The sequence below is a fragment of the Octopus sinensis genome, linkage group LG7, assembly GCF_006345805.1.
Source record: "Octopus sinensis linkage group LG7, ASM634580v1, whole genome shotgun sequence".
Classification (NCBI taxonomy): domain Eukaryota; kingdom Metazoa; phylum Mollusca; class Cephalopoda; order Octopoda; family Octopodidae; genus Octopus; species Octopus sinensis.
Genome location: NC_043003.1, coordinates 84,801,093 through 84,815,540, shown reverse-complemented (window position 1 = coordinate 84,815,540; position 14,448 = coordinate 84,801,093). Strand labels below are relative to the sequence as shown.

Sequence of the window (14,448 nt, the reverse complement as noted above, 5' to 3'; positions counted from 1 at the left end):
TGTAGTACTTTTTTGTTAAATCCATCAATAATTGAGCAATAAATTATACTTATATGTGTGTGCATACACTCGAGCATGCACATATATTTTTCTTCGTTCTAAATATCTATTTAGATTTCAATTCCCGATGAACTTTGCAATAATTATTACATAATTACTATAGAAATATTATTATTTCTAAGTCTCTCTGCGGCAGCGGTACTGGATATTAACAGTTATTGCCAAGCTAATATGGCAGTCCATAAATGTAGGAAGAAAGCTGGCGTTGATTAGCTCCAAGAGGCCATCGCCTCTAGCTAGCTATATGACACCGAACCTGTGTCCATTATAACCTTTATAACCATTATAACCATTATAATGGACACAGGTTCGTGTGTCATATAGCTAGCTAGAGGCGATGGCCTCCTGGAGCTAATCAACGGCAGCTTTCTTCCTACATTTATGGACTGCCATATTAGCTTGGCGATAACTGTTAATATCTATCCTACTGTTCAGTATATTGTTTTAAATATGAAATTATTATGTACTATATTGTGTGCATGCGTACGTGAGTGTGTGCGTGAGTGTGTGTGTGTGTGTTAGTGTGTGTGTGCGTGTGTGATGTTTGAAGCTTCGTACGTGGGGAAGAACTCAATAAATGTAGTCGAACCAGTTGATGACTAACTCTGTCCTTACGCAACTTCCGAACACGTGCAGTCATTTAGATAACACATTTCTCATTTCTGGGTCACTCTGAAAGAACACTCATTGACGGAAACGCTAAGTAACAACTTATGAATCATCAGCTGATTACCAGCATCAGGCGTATCTGTGTGGCTAAGAAGTTTGCGTCCCAATCATATGGTCTTGGATTCAGTCCCTCCGTGTGACGCTTCGGGTAAGTGTCTTCTACTATTGCACTGTAACCACGGGTCGGCCAAAGTGAGTGAATTTGGTCGACGGAAACTGAAAGAAGCTCCTCTTATGTATACGTAAGTATATGTATGTGTGTATCCTTGTGATTGTACTCCACCAACGTTTGATAAACGACAGGTGGTGGTTTGTTCATGTCTCCATAAATTAGTAGTTCAGTTCAGCTAAAAGAAACCGGTATCATAAGTACCAGACTTAAAAACATGAAGTACTGGATCGATTTGTTCGACTAAACCTTTCAAGGCGGTGACTCAGCAAGGCCTCAAACCAATGACTGAAAGAAATAAAAGATTAAAGATACAAACACACAGACACAGACACACACACAAACACAGACACACAGAGACAAACACACAAACACAGACACACACACACACGTTAAAAGGTGGATGAGGATTCACAGGTTTAGTATAATGCCCACCAGGTCTGCTTCGAAAGCTGCGAGTTCTTTATCTTGAATGGGAATCTTCTAGACCTGATGTTAAAGTGGTCTTTGTCCGAGTGTGGTGCAGCTTGGTCGAAGAAAAAAACTTTCCACCTCATGCGTCTTATAATATCGATATATATGTATTCACCATGCTGGACCGCTGAAATCTACAATTTTTCATTCTCTCCCTGTTTATTTTCTCTCATATTCCTTTCTGTTGAAGAGCGTAGGCTCGAAACGTAAAAGACGTTTTTCATTTTCCCGAGCGTCGAACTAATACACTTCCTCGTTATTCGTACACCCATCTTTGTCTATTGTTTTTCTATAAATTTCAGCAACACACATACACACACACACATCCATAATTATATATACATACACATGACAGATCGTAAGGTTGTGGGTACCAATGTTAGACCGGGGGGCTCGTTACGTCCTTGAAAATATGTACTCCCAGCAACCGATGCTAGTTGTGGCGTTGTGGGGCTAACCTTGCAACTGGCTATGCCTCGTTCAAGAGGTAGTTTTGTATTTTCAGTCGCTTATACGCCATGGGAACTGGGTATGCTCCAGCCTAAAAGAACGCGAGGGCTTGAGGTTAATTAACTAATATACATATTTTTATGATGCACAAAATTATTGCCGGAATTTGGCAAAAATCAGTAAGCAATTGCTGTTAATTAATCGTCTTAAGGCGGCGAGGTGGCAGAATCAGGCTCTTTGTGTTATGACTTCAAATGCCGCCGAGGTCGACTTTACTTTTTATTCTTTCGGGGTCGATAAAATAAGTATCACTTAAGTACTGGTATCGATGTGATCAATTTGCACCGCATCTTAAAATTCTGGCCTTGTTCCAAAATTAAAAAGGATTAATCATCTTAATTTCGTTCAATCATACTGCAAATTTAAAACGGTGATCTGGCAGAATTGTTTGTACGTCGGCCACAATGCTTATTGGCATTTCGTCCATCTTCCCGTTCTGAGTTCAAATTCCGCCATAAACCTTTCGGGGTCGATAAAATAAGTACCAGTTGAATACTGGTGTCGCGGTAATCATCTTAACCCCTCTCCCAAACTTGCTGGCTTGGTGCCAAAATCTGAAACCAATAACACTTCAAATAATTCAAGAATGCTTAAAATTTACATTGTATTTCGAAACTTTTGCCAAAATATTTACGAATATCGGGTGAAAGTAATAGAAACCCCTGTATCTACCTGTAGTGAGGTGTTGTGATGGTCGGAGATGTAAGATATTTGACTTCACTCTTTACAGCAACCAAGCTGATTGGACCGCATATGCTTCCTACAAATACAAACAAGATGTTGCTCATTTGACCATTCTACAAATAAACCGAGGAAAACAAAACAAAAATAAAACTCGTTTCCTTCCCGCTTTGTTCCCAAAATTGAAATTCTAAAAAAATCTAATCAAAAATATTAAAAGAAAAATCTCAAAAAACATTTAGTCGAATAAAAGTATAGTACCGTGCAAAAGTTTTCGGCCACTTTAAACTATTGTGAATTTCTTCTAATTGCCAAATTATAAGTGGATGTTTCGCATCGCGTTTTTTTTACAGATGAAGTACTGGCTCCGTTGGAGTCATTTCCATACCTAATCATTATATTTTGTAGTAGGGACTCTGAATGAGAGAGGAAGATGCAAGACGGCCACCAAAAATGGCCGTGCAAAAGTTTTCGGCCGCCTCACATATACCAATCAAGATACAGTGTTTTAAAACAGAGAAATGTATATAATGAAAATTTATAACATAATGTTCATTTCAAGAAGTTACTGTACAACGTTAATATTTCGTTAATATTTACCGCCAATTTTAATCAACTTTCTTGAAGCAACACTTTTTATATATTCCCAAAGCATCAGACTCTTACCCCCAAACTTCACTGTTTTCTTCGTGTAACATGGTTTCGTTTTCTAATAAGTGAGAATTTGTCAGAAGGCCTCTAGGAAAGCAAAGCGATCCACGTTACACGACGAAAACAGTGAAGTTTGGAGGTAAGAGTCTGATCCTTTGGGAATACATAAAAAGTGATGGTTCAAGAAAGTTTGTTAAAATTGATGGTAACTTGAATAGTGCCAAATACATCCAGTTGCTGAAGAACAATCTGATCCCAGACTTGGATGAAGGTGAGATTTTTCAGTATGACGGAGCTGCATGCCACAGATCACGTGCAACACAACAGAGTCTGGCTGATGAAGGTGTTACCGTATTGAAAGATTGGCCAGCTCAGGCCCCTGATTTAAATATCATTGATCAAATGTGAACAGAACTAAAGAGAAGAGTTCGTCAGAAGAATCCACGCAATCTTAAAGAGCTGTGGGAGCTCAGCCACAGAGTATGGAAAGGCATAACTGTGAAGATGGTGAAGGATTTGTACGTATCTCTTCCCATGTGCATTGAAGCAATTATTCAAGCTAAGGGAAGCCATACGAAATATTAACGATGTACAGTAACTTCTTGAAATGAACACACGCGCGCACGGGCACACGCGCGCACGGGCACACGCGCGCACAGGCACACGCGCGCACGGGCACACACACACACACACACACACACGCACACACACACGCGCGCACACATACACACACCACTGATAAATGCTTGTCGTACGACCCGAAGGATTCAGTTGTTCGATCAACTTATTAACCTGCTCCTGAATTAACGCTGCTGAGTAGCTTCGTAGTCTAGGGATACGTGCATCCTTAGCATGATTCTCAGGCAAAATCAGTTTGATACTGTATATGACTGGGTTCTAACTTTTGAATTACAGGTACGATATAAACGACAGGCTTCAATACAGTCTTCATTTAATCAATTTCACTCAGAAGGCATGGTTCGATCCGAGGCTATAGAAAATGACATTTGTCCACGTTACGAGACTGCACACAGAACTCGTAGTTGTTCTTACCCATTCAACTATACATCTCCCCTCACACACACACACACACACACATATATATATGTATATCCATAAATGGGTACATACATACATATGTGTGCGTATATGTATGTATGTATGTATATATATATATATATATATATATATATATATATATATATATATATATATGTGTGTGTGTGTGTGTGTGTATATATATGTATATATATATATGTAACATATGGTACAATTATAAACAGGGCAAATTTTAGCCATTTCTCTGCAGGCTGAAACAAAAAATGATGAACAACCATAATCGATTGTTCGAACCTTATTGGGTTCTCATCAGAGGAGTCTAAATTATTCTGACAGTCTCCAGAGAAACAAGCAGCCAAACTGTTTATATATTCAACAAATGCAGCTGTTACTCTATGAAGGTGTCCCTAATTTGCATACCGAAAGTGTTTAACACTCTATAAATACCAGCGGTCCGTTAACGGAGATCTTAGTCCACACAGTATGAAGGTATGGCATAATATATATGTAACATATGATATAATAATGATTACTATAATATTTAGCGCTGAACATATATTTAATAGATATGGACTTTTCTACTAATTTCTTTCATTTACTTTTATTTGTATTAAAAATTCTCCTTGAGGACTAAATATTGAATAAGATTATTCCAGCTGCGAACATCTTGATTTATTTTTAGGCATAGTGTATTCCAGAGTGCTATAGGCAATGTCTTCAAACATCATTTGTAAAACGGCGAAGTATGATTTACTGTTATATATAGCAAGTTCGTTGATCATTTCACTGTTATAGTGTTAACCTATGAAAGTTAATAAATAATGAGGAATCCGACGGTCTAACTTCACCATGGATTTTAATTAGTATGCGTACGCTTGAGTAAGGTTTATTTTTGTGTGGAAGACTGACAGTTGTCTGTGCATGCAAGTCTCTTCTCTCCACTGCTACCGGTGTAGACCAAAAGAAACCCTGTCACTTTAAGGCTAATACAACCACGGCACTAGTAACTTCACAGACGTTCCCGTCTGAGTGCAAAGATCTGGAACAGACACCGCAAGGTATCCACTCGTCTGTCTGTTAGTTCCGCCAACCCACTGCTTTAGGTTAGTATTTTCCCACCGACCCAAAAATGGTGCAAAGTAAACATGAACTTGCAGGGTTTAAACTCAAAGTTCAGAGAGTGGGAAAATGTACAGCGAGTTGTTATCTATAGGGCTCTAACAGCTCTGCAAATTTGCCATCTTTGTGACAAAACAGCATATAATTTCTAGCAATTAACTCCTGAAACCCAATGGTCAAACATATTTCTAAAGGTGATATTGGTGCAAAGCAGTATATCCACTGCATAGTGGAGTGAATCGACGTATATTTTATGACAAGTACTTATTTAGAGACCCGGAGAGGCGATAAGAAAGATGAACGCCAGCAACGATTGAAATCGGAATTTAGAATTTATGCAGTTTCATACCATCAGCCACCAGTACATCTTGCATGATTCTATTTTTGCTATACAACACCATTCGACAAACAATAATTTGGAGATGGAAAACTTACGTGGGTCAACTGATCTAAGTCTGAATTTAAACCCTCTGTATTCATAGGAAACATCTGTATGGAATTCAATCCGAATTACTGATTGACTGCTTAGGATGTTTGGCTTCTCTGTTCCACACCAATGTTTTATTAAAGAAGAATTCGATTCATTACCTGAAAAGAAGGAAAACCAGAAAAAAAGCAGCATGTAATTCATTTATGTATGTGTGTGTGTGTGTACGAACTAATTTATTTTTGTCCATTTAAGTTAAATTTCTTTTTAGCTAAAATACTAATTTGCCACCAACATAACGTCAATTGAAATTGCCGTTTCTGCAAATAATTATATTTACACAATGGGAGTTTCACTATAATTTAATTGTTCTTGGGAAATTTCCTGTTGTATCATATTTGACTGCGCAAAGTAAGAATGTACATTTAATTCATCACTGTATTCAAGACCAACACAATTATTTCTGAACCACATAGAATGAACAAACATTGACAGCTCTATATTATTGCAAGTGACGAAAAAATTTACTTGGCCTGAAGATATTAACTCACATTGGGCGCTCTTTAAATACTAGAAATTAACCGTACAGTATTTTTTCTATGAGATTGTTGTTTGAGTTTTATGAAGTCCTTCTTTTACCATATCTGTTTTTTTTTCTTGAATTACTCCTAAATTATAGTCGTGATATGCTTTTACTGAATCAGTAGCGCTGCATATTTTAAAGCTTATCTAACTTTATAGTTGTGCTCACTTTCATCAGAATCTCTTGGAGTGGCCCAATGGTGCGAGCACAACTGATTCATTAAAAACATTTTTTAAAAGATTGCAGAACGGCTTATTTCACTATTCCTCACAAACATTTTTTTGACGCTTACCATCATAGATGCTCAGAGAATCATAAACACATTCAACAGATTCTTCAATTTCCGAGTCGTCTACTTGTAACTCCACAAAATGAACAGGATTTTGAGCTTCGATTATCCACGTGCAAGTTACGTTCCTGGAAAAAAATATATTTTCTAAAATCTTTAAAAAATATATTGCCTGAGTTTTGATGTTCTAAAAGATATGCTTAAAATATACGATTCGATTGTAGGTTAGTAAAACAAGTTCAGACTTTATGATGAAAGTTATTGTCTTGATTTGAAGAAAGCACGATATCTGCCAAATTGCAAGAGCCTTTTAAAAATATCTAGTTCACAATTAATCTTACAAACATAATGAAAACAAAAATGATAAAACCAGAATAACTTACCCTTCATAGACCATTGGATAATAAGGGGAAGTAAGAGTGTGCCATATGTTCTCCAGAACTGTTATATAAATCGGTTTCTCGCAGACAGTATCAGCTGATGAAGATGAAGAAATATAAACTTTAGTTCTTGACTACGATATTAGTCAAACGTTTATATCCAGTATTTATTGCAAACGTATTTCTAAAACTGGTGCAGAAGCAAAATAATCAAAGATAATTAAAGCAAAATAATGAAAGAGCTAAGCAAAAGGGAAAATATTACGTAGATTGAAGAATTTTCGAATTCATGAAAACAAATACAAACGAAAAAACAAAATGAAACTTGAAAGGTGAATTTAATATGGTGATAATTCTGTGTAAACTCTTGGAATTTAGGGGTCGAGGGCGCTAGCACAGCCAGATCTTAGTATAATTGATCTATATTAATCAGACCAAAAGTTTAATATCGTGTTCAGGTGAAATATATCGTTCAGGTAATGGAATAAAGGAGAGGTTTGTGTTTAAAATTAAGCTTTTGTTTTAAGGGGAAAATATAATACTAGAATAGATTTACTAGATGGTTACCCTAGTATAGCATGAAACACAAACAGGTGATTGTTATAATAAAAAGTATAATATAACTAAGAATATTAATTAGAATTATACAAGTAGTGAGAAGAAACGAACACGAGCTTAATGAGTAATTCGGGACATTAAACACAAAGGGGAGAACTCCGTATTTATATTTAAAATGGATTAAAAATTGAATGGCGCCATGCAGCAGTGAATGTCTGACCTTTTATGACAATTCATATTACCAAATCGGAGATAAAACAACCTGATCCGTCAAAGACCTGATCGTGGTTTTGTTTCCACGTCGCGTCTCCACCGTTCGGGCCTGTCAGACAGTACCTTCTGTTTGAGCACACGGGCCTTAGCTCTAACACCGCGACTTTCGTGTTTCGCTTCGAAGAAATGATCAAGGGTCATTCTCGCCGCAAACACATCGGTCGCAATACCCTTTTCAATCACTTCTAATTTGCTAACTAGTTCACCTTCTATTCTATTCCTTTCTATTGCTAACTCTTTAGTAAACGCTATCGATGACAATAATAATAATGATAATAATAATAATTTCATTTATTTGCCACAAGGGCAAAAGATGAGGGGGACAATACAGAGACAGACATAAAGGCCTCTCCAGGAGCCCAACCACAAACCAACCGATATGTCGGCGTTGATTTTACCCCCTGCAACCAAGTCACATTCCTTCAAAGGCGTTCGACACTAATACTGAAGATGATAATGATAATAATAATAATAATAATAATAATAATAATTGTTTCAAATTTTACCACAAGGGTAGCAATTTTGGGGGAGGGGATGAGTCGATTACATCGATCCCAGTGTTCAACAGATACTTAATTTATCGACCCCGAAAGGATGAAAGGCAAAATCGACCTCAGCAGAACTTGAACTCGGAACGTAGCGACGGACGAAATACCGCTAAGCATTACGTCCAGCGTGCTAACGATTCTACCAGCTCACCGCCTTAGTAGTAGTAGTAATAATAATAATAATAATAATAATAATAATAATAATAATAATAATAATAATAATAATAATAATGCCCGATTGGAAGTGTTATCATGTACATTGTTTTTTTTCTTGGTATAAAAGATGGGCTACAGCAAATACTATGCTCAATACCACAAATTTGCTTGTCTGTTGTTTAACCTTAACCATTTGAGCATGTTCCTCGGTGGCTGATGATATGTGCATATCTAATCACGAGCAGAAATAGTAGGGGAGCATCATAGCCATGTGTGGAGAGGGATTCTTTGGGGCTTATTATTACCTCTGAAGACATAGGTGTTTCATTCAGTATTCTTAAACAGCCCTTATTCAACGAGCACTTGAGCGGGATGGGGCACTCAACCTGAAGAAAATTCTAACTGGGTCCCACCTACAAGGTCATGCATTGTTTTTCTTGATACGAGATCATTATCTCGTACACATATGGTTGTGATGCGTGTGCCTGGGGTAGTCATGATGGGTATACTGGGCTTCGTACATTTTACCCCAGTGTCACATTGATGGCATGCACTGCTCTCTTACTTTAATAATAATAATAATAAGAAGAAGAAGAAGAAGAAGAAGGAGGAGGAGGAGGAGAAGGAGGAGGGGGAGGAGGAGGATAAGAAGAAATGCTTTCAGGAAGACCTCGATACATTTGGAATCTGTCCTAACATTACGACTTTGTGAAAGATAGCACTTTGGGGAAGAGTAAATATCCTGCGGAAACTACTATCTATTTGATGTAAATATCCTGCGGAAACTACTAGCTATCTGATTGGCAGGTTATTCAATGATCCAAAGTTAACAAGAGTATCACTGTGCAAATAAAGGAATAACAATAATGTGAACAATATTTTTGGATCTTATGTTTGATATATGTGACTCGCGTTGTAAAGCAACAAAGTAAAAGGGAGAGAGAAAGAGAGAGAGAGGGAGAGAGAAGCAGATTATAAAATAAGGAATACCTTGTATAAGATAATAAGACAACTGAAAACCTCTGCCTGTGAAATAGCCATCCGTGTGAAAATGAATAAACAAATTGGGGCTATGTGTATAGAACTTCCGTCTTGTTCCTCCACACCATCGACTGAAAATTGGAGAACTCCGTGACGGGCCTTTAAAGAAAAGAAAATAACAACGTATATTATTTTTATACTAAACTGAGAATGAAAAATCTATGACGAAATATTCCATTTCTACTTTATCCGTGGTTTCAAACAATGCATTGTGGCCTTGCTGGTGACAGGAGCATCTGCAAATTATTGTTTGCTGTTTCTCCTCAATTTTCGCAGTACTTTACTGTTATAAAGTTTTCTAGTGTATAGTGTCTCTCACTTCTGATTTTTGCAAATGCTTAAATTTCTGTGAAATGAACAGAGTTTAAAAAACAGTAGAAATAGTGATTAGGTTATAGAAACTCATAAAAAATACAACTTTTAAGGTATAATCGACTACAATAAATATATATGAATATATTAGGTTGTCAAGAAAGTTCTTGCAGAATTTTTAATTTTGGTTTTAAATGATGTATTTTCAAATTAATTTTTGTTAAGTTATTTCGACTTTATATATCATTTTAAAGCCTGTTTTTCGCTCTATCTAATCGTAGTAGTCTTTTTCTTTTTGAATAATTAGGCCATTTTTTTCCGGAACGTTGAATGCAGCATGGACTAAAAGCAAATTCGCACAGTTTTCTTATTCCAGTTCAAGCTAGGCCGAAAAGCTGCTGAAACAGCTCGCGATATCAACGATGCGTTTGGCTCAGGAACCACGAATGAACGTACAGCATAATGGTGATTCAAGAAATTTCGTAGCGGTGACGAGAGTTTTGAAGATGATTAGCGTAGTGTTCAGCCATCGGATGTTGACAACGATCAACTAAGAGCCTTAGTCGAAGCCAATCCACGCACAACTGTTCAAGAGCTTACTTCTGAATTAGACGTAACGTATACGACAATTTCCAACCACTTGAAAGAGATTGGAAAAATAAAAATACTTGAGAAATTGTTGCCGCACGAATTGAACGACAACCCAAAAAAAAAAAACCCTCGTTTTGAAGTGTCGTCTCCCCTTCTTTTACGCAACAAGAACGACTCGTTTCTCGACCGGATTGTGGAATGCGATGAAAAGTGGGTTCTTTACGACATCCGGTGAGGTTCAGCTCAGTGGTTGGACGCTGACGAAGCTCCACGGCACTTCCCGAAGCCAAAGTTGCACCAAAAGAAGGTCATGGTGACTGATTGATGGTCTGCGGCCGGTCTCATCCATCACAGCTTTTGGGATCCAGGCGAAACCATTACGGCGGAGAAATACTGTCAGCAAATGGATGAAATGGATAAGAAACTCCAACAACAGCCAGCATTGGTCAATAGATAACGACAACGCTCGGCCGCACGTCATACAACTAACACTACAGAAGTTGAACAAATTGGGTTACGAAACTCTGCCTCATCCGCCATACTCACCAGACCTCTCACCTACCGACTACTACTTTTTCAAGCATCTCAACAACTTCCTGCGTGAGAAATGCTTCAAAAACCAAGACAATGCCAAACACGCATTCAACATCTTGATCACCACCAGAACGCAGGATTTTTACACTACTGGCATAAATAAACTTTTTCGCGTTGGCAAAAGTGTGTTGATTCTGATGGTGTTTAATTTGATTAATGAAGTTTTGTTTGAGCTGAGATATGTGCATCTGAATTTAAAGGTTAAAAACCGCAAGAACTTTCTTGACAACCTAATATATGTTTAAATGTATATTATTTTTAGGTGCAGATGAATTTGTGTGAGCTATAACACTCATCGGCGAAACAAAAACATGCGATGAAGAAAAGTGGCTATAAATCTCCAACTTATAGATATACTGTGAATTAAGATGACCCAGGATTCGTACCCTCACAACTTATGATTCAATGATATACTATCCCAATAAATACGTTCCTACCTCCATCCCTCCCTCACTCCCTCCCTACCTACCTACCTGCCTACCTCCTAACTACCTACCAACATACATATATACGTACATATACAGGGTAGGCCCCACCAAAAAAGGAAGACAGAGGAAAAGGATTGTTGGCGATTTTTTTGGTCCGTCTTCCCTTTCTCTTGGGATATTATCCTCTGTCTCCTGTTTCTGAAGAAGAGCTTTGCACAAAATATAAAACAACCTTTCTTTCCTTCCCTGAGCGTCTTTTAATATTTTGCATGTATCACGTCCTCGCGTTGTTGTTTTTATCGTGTTTGTTCTTCGTTTTTTTTTTTTGGCGGGTGGGGGAGCTTAACTATATATATATATATATATGGAGAGAGAGAGAGAGAGGGGGGAGGGAGAGAGAGTGTGATGCAAATAAACAAATTAAACTGTTTGGGTTAGATATACAAAATATATATACATGTATAGATGTGAATAAAGAGAAAGCAAAAGCTGTTGAGCAGCATCTACCAAAATTAAGAAGTACCTCTGAGCCCCCAGTAAAAGTTGTCCGACTTGCGACACTTTACCTTCTCCCCTTTAATTTTCTGTCTTTGCACTCTGTGTAAGTATGTTCTGTTATTATACAAATATCTATATATTATCGTCTACCAAATTTCAGTCTTTGCTTTCTCTCTATTTACATACATATATATATATATATATATATATAAAAAACACTCACACACACACACACACACACATACACACACACACATTGTATACCAAACCCAAGTAGTCTTTGTTTATTTGCGTCACTGTTTCCATATCCGTTCACCTGAACTCCTCTTATAGTCACTCTTTACCCTGCGGACTCGGTGCTCGGTAAAGGTTTCGGTGTTTAAGTTCAAATCATTCATTTGAGCGCTAGTGTTTTGTAATATTGAGAATCCCTAGATTTCACTTGTTGACTTTCTCTCTCTCTCTCTCTCTCTCTCTCTCTCTCTCTCTCTCTCTCTCTCTCTCTCTCTCTCTCTCTCTCTCTCTCTCTCTCTGTATATATATATATAAAAAATTTTTCGAAAAAAAATTTATCCTACATTAGAGGGCCTCAGTTCAAATCGCACGTGTCTCGAATGGGCTGGAGTATTTCTATTTTGGATGTATTTGGGGTACTTAATTGTGCTCATGACTTAGTGTTTGCTTCTTCCATGGGTATGAGTAAGTATCTCATTTATTTCTTTTGCCACATGTATCACTGACGAAGGGAGGGCTGTTATGAGCTAACCCTGAAATCGGTCCGATATGGTAATAATGGAATTTTTTAGAAATTTCTGTCGACCTTTTTTCGAGTAGCGTGCGTATTGTGAAAAAATTATATGGTTAATGGACAATATGTCCAATTTTTCGGCATATTTGGCATTAGAAATTTTTTCGTTTGCCCTTATGAATTTGTTTATATATATATATATATATATATATATATATATATATATATATATATATATATATATGCACACATGAACCCGTATCCATATATTCCCATATCGATGGGCTTTTTATAACTCAGAAAAAGAAGTTGTTTAGATTTTTTAATATAATGGTCTGTTTGTCGAAGACTCTGTGCCTAAAGCTTTCAAAGATTCTCTGAAATTTGCGAGAGCAATATTGCAAGTTGGTAACTCTAAGCTAAGCATGGACAAAAAGTGAATTCCAGAGAGCTGATGTACCAAGCAAAGGGGTGAGTACATTTGAGTGGTCCAACTTTAATTCTGCGAAGAATTTAAATGAATCTCATGGATATGTCTGTATGCGTATATATTTGTAGGGGGAGAAAAACAAAGCAAAAATAAAGAGAGAGAGAGAGAGGGAGAGAGGATGATAAATGCAGAGTGTGCAGAAATATAAAAACCAAAGAAACTAACCCAGATATATTTCTACATAATCCTTCATGCAGCTTTGAGAATACTCAATGTCTGAATCAACAACATCCAGATATATTGGTCGGTTAACGGTAGTTGATGTGATTAACCAGGAACAAGAGAGGTTGCTGAAAAATAAAAGTGTATGTACGAGTATGTACATATATATATATATATATATATATATATAAATAAAATACAAAATGGGACAAGAATGCAAAACATACGGACAGTTAGGTGATACAAAAATGGGACAACAAAACATCCAGATAAACGATACAAAGAAAACAAGGACGGGGCATTCGAAGTATTCTTTCCTCAGTCAAGTTCCAGATTATCTTCGCAATTTCGGCTGATTATACTTGAGATTGCTCCAATCTGGTCAGCCCCAAGGAAAAACTAAGCTAAGAGCATTATATTCCTTGGAAGTAAGCAGCGAATGTATACAAAAACAAGGACGGAAAAAGACAGACAATGTTTCACACACACACACACAAACACACACATATATATATGGTTTTAATAAAATAGATGGAATGTGTATTAGAGTTTATTGAGTATGTATGTATTTATATATATATTCACGTATGTATGTAACAGAGGGTAAGTTTTAGACATTTCTCCGCTGACTGAAAAATATACACACACATTGTATACCAAACCCAAGTAATCTTTGTTTATTTGCATCACTGTTTCCATATCCGTTCGTCTGGATTCCTTAATCGAGTTTCGATCCTTATTGGGTTCACATCAGAGGTATCCACATCATTCTGACAGTCTTCAGAAAAACAAAGAGCCAAACTGTCTGTATACTCAACAAATGCAGCAGTTACTCTATGAAGATGTTTCTAATTTGCATACCGAAATCGTTTCAAACTCTATAAATTCCAGCGGCCTGTCAACGGGGATCTTAGTCCACACAGTATCAAGGTATGATATAATAAATATGTAACATGTGGTATAATTATAAACAGAGCA

General features: G+C 37.0%; 1 protein-coding gene across 2 annotated transcripts in view; it reads right to left on the bottom strand.

Annotated features, from left to right (window-relative positions):
- The window catches only part of LOC115214285 (tolloid-like protein 2), a 125,826-nt gene that overhangs the window by 47,716 nt on the left and 63,662 nt on the right, over positions 1 to 14,448 (bottom strand). For both annotated transcript variants that reach the window (XM_029783431.2, XM_036504864.1), the window contains 6 exons: positions 13,474 to 13,598; positions 9,597 to 9,746; positions 7,075 to 7,168; positions 6,695 to 6,819; positions 5,828 to 5,980; positions 2,555 to 2,642 (listed from right to left, as the gene is read on the bottom strand). In XM_029783431.2, coding sequence (XP_029639291.1) covers positions 2,555 to 2,642; positions 5,828 to 5,980; positions 6,695 to 6,819; positions 7,075 to 7,168; positions 9,597 to 9,746; positions 13,474 to 13,598 — 735 coding nt within the window. The remainder of the gene's footprint in view (positions 1 to 2,554; positions 2,643 to 5,827; positions 5,981 to 6,694; positions 6,820 to 7,074; positions 7,169 to 9,596; positions 9,747 to 13,473; positions 13,599 to 14,448) is intronic.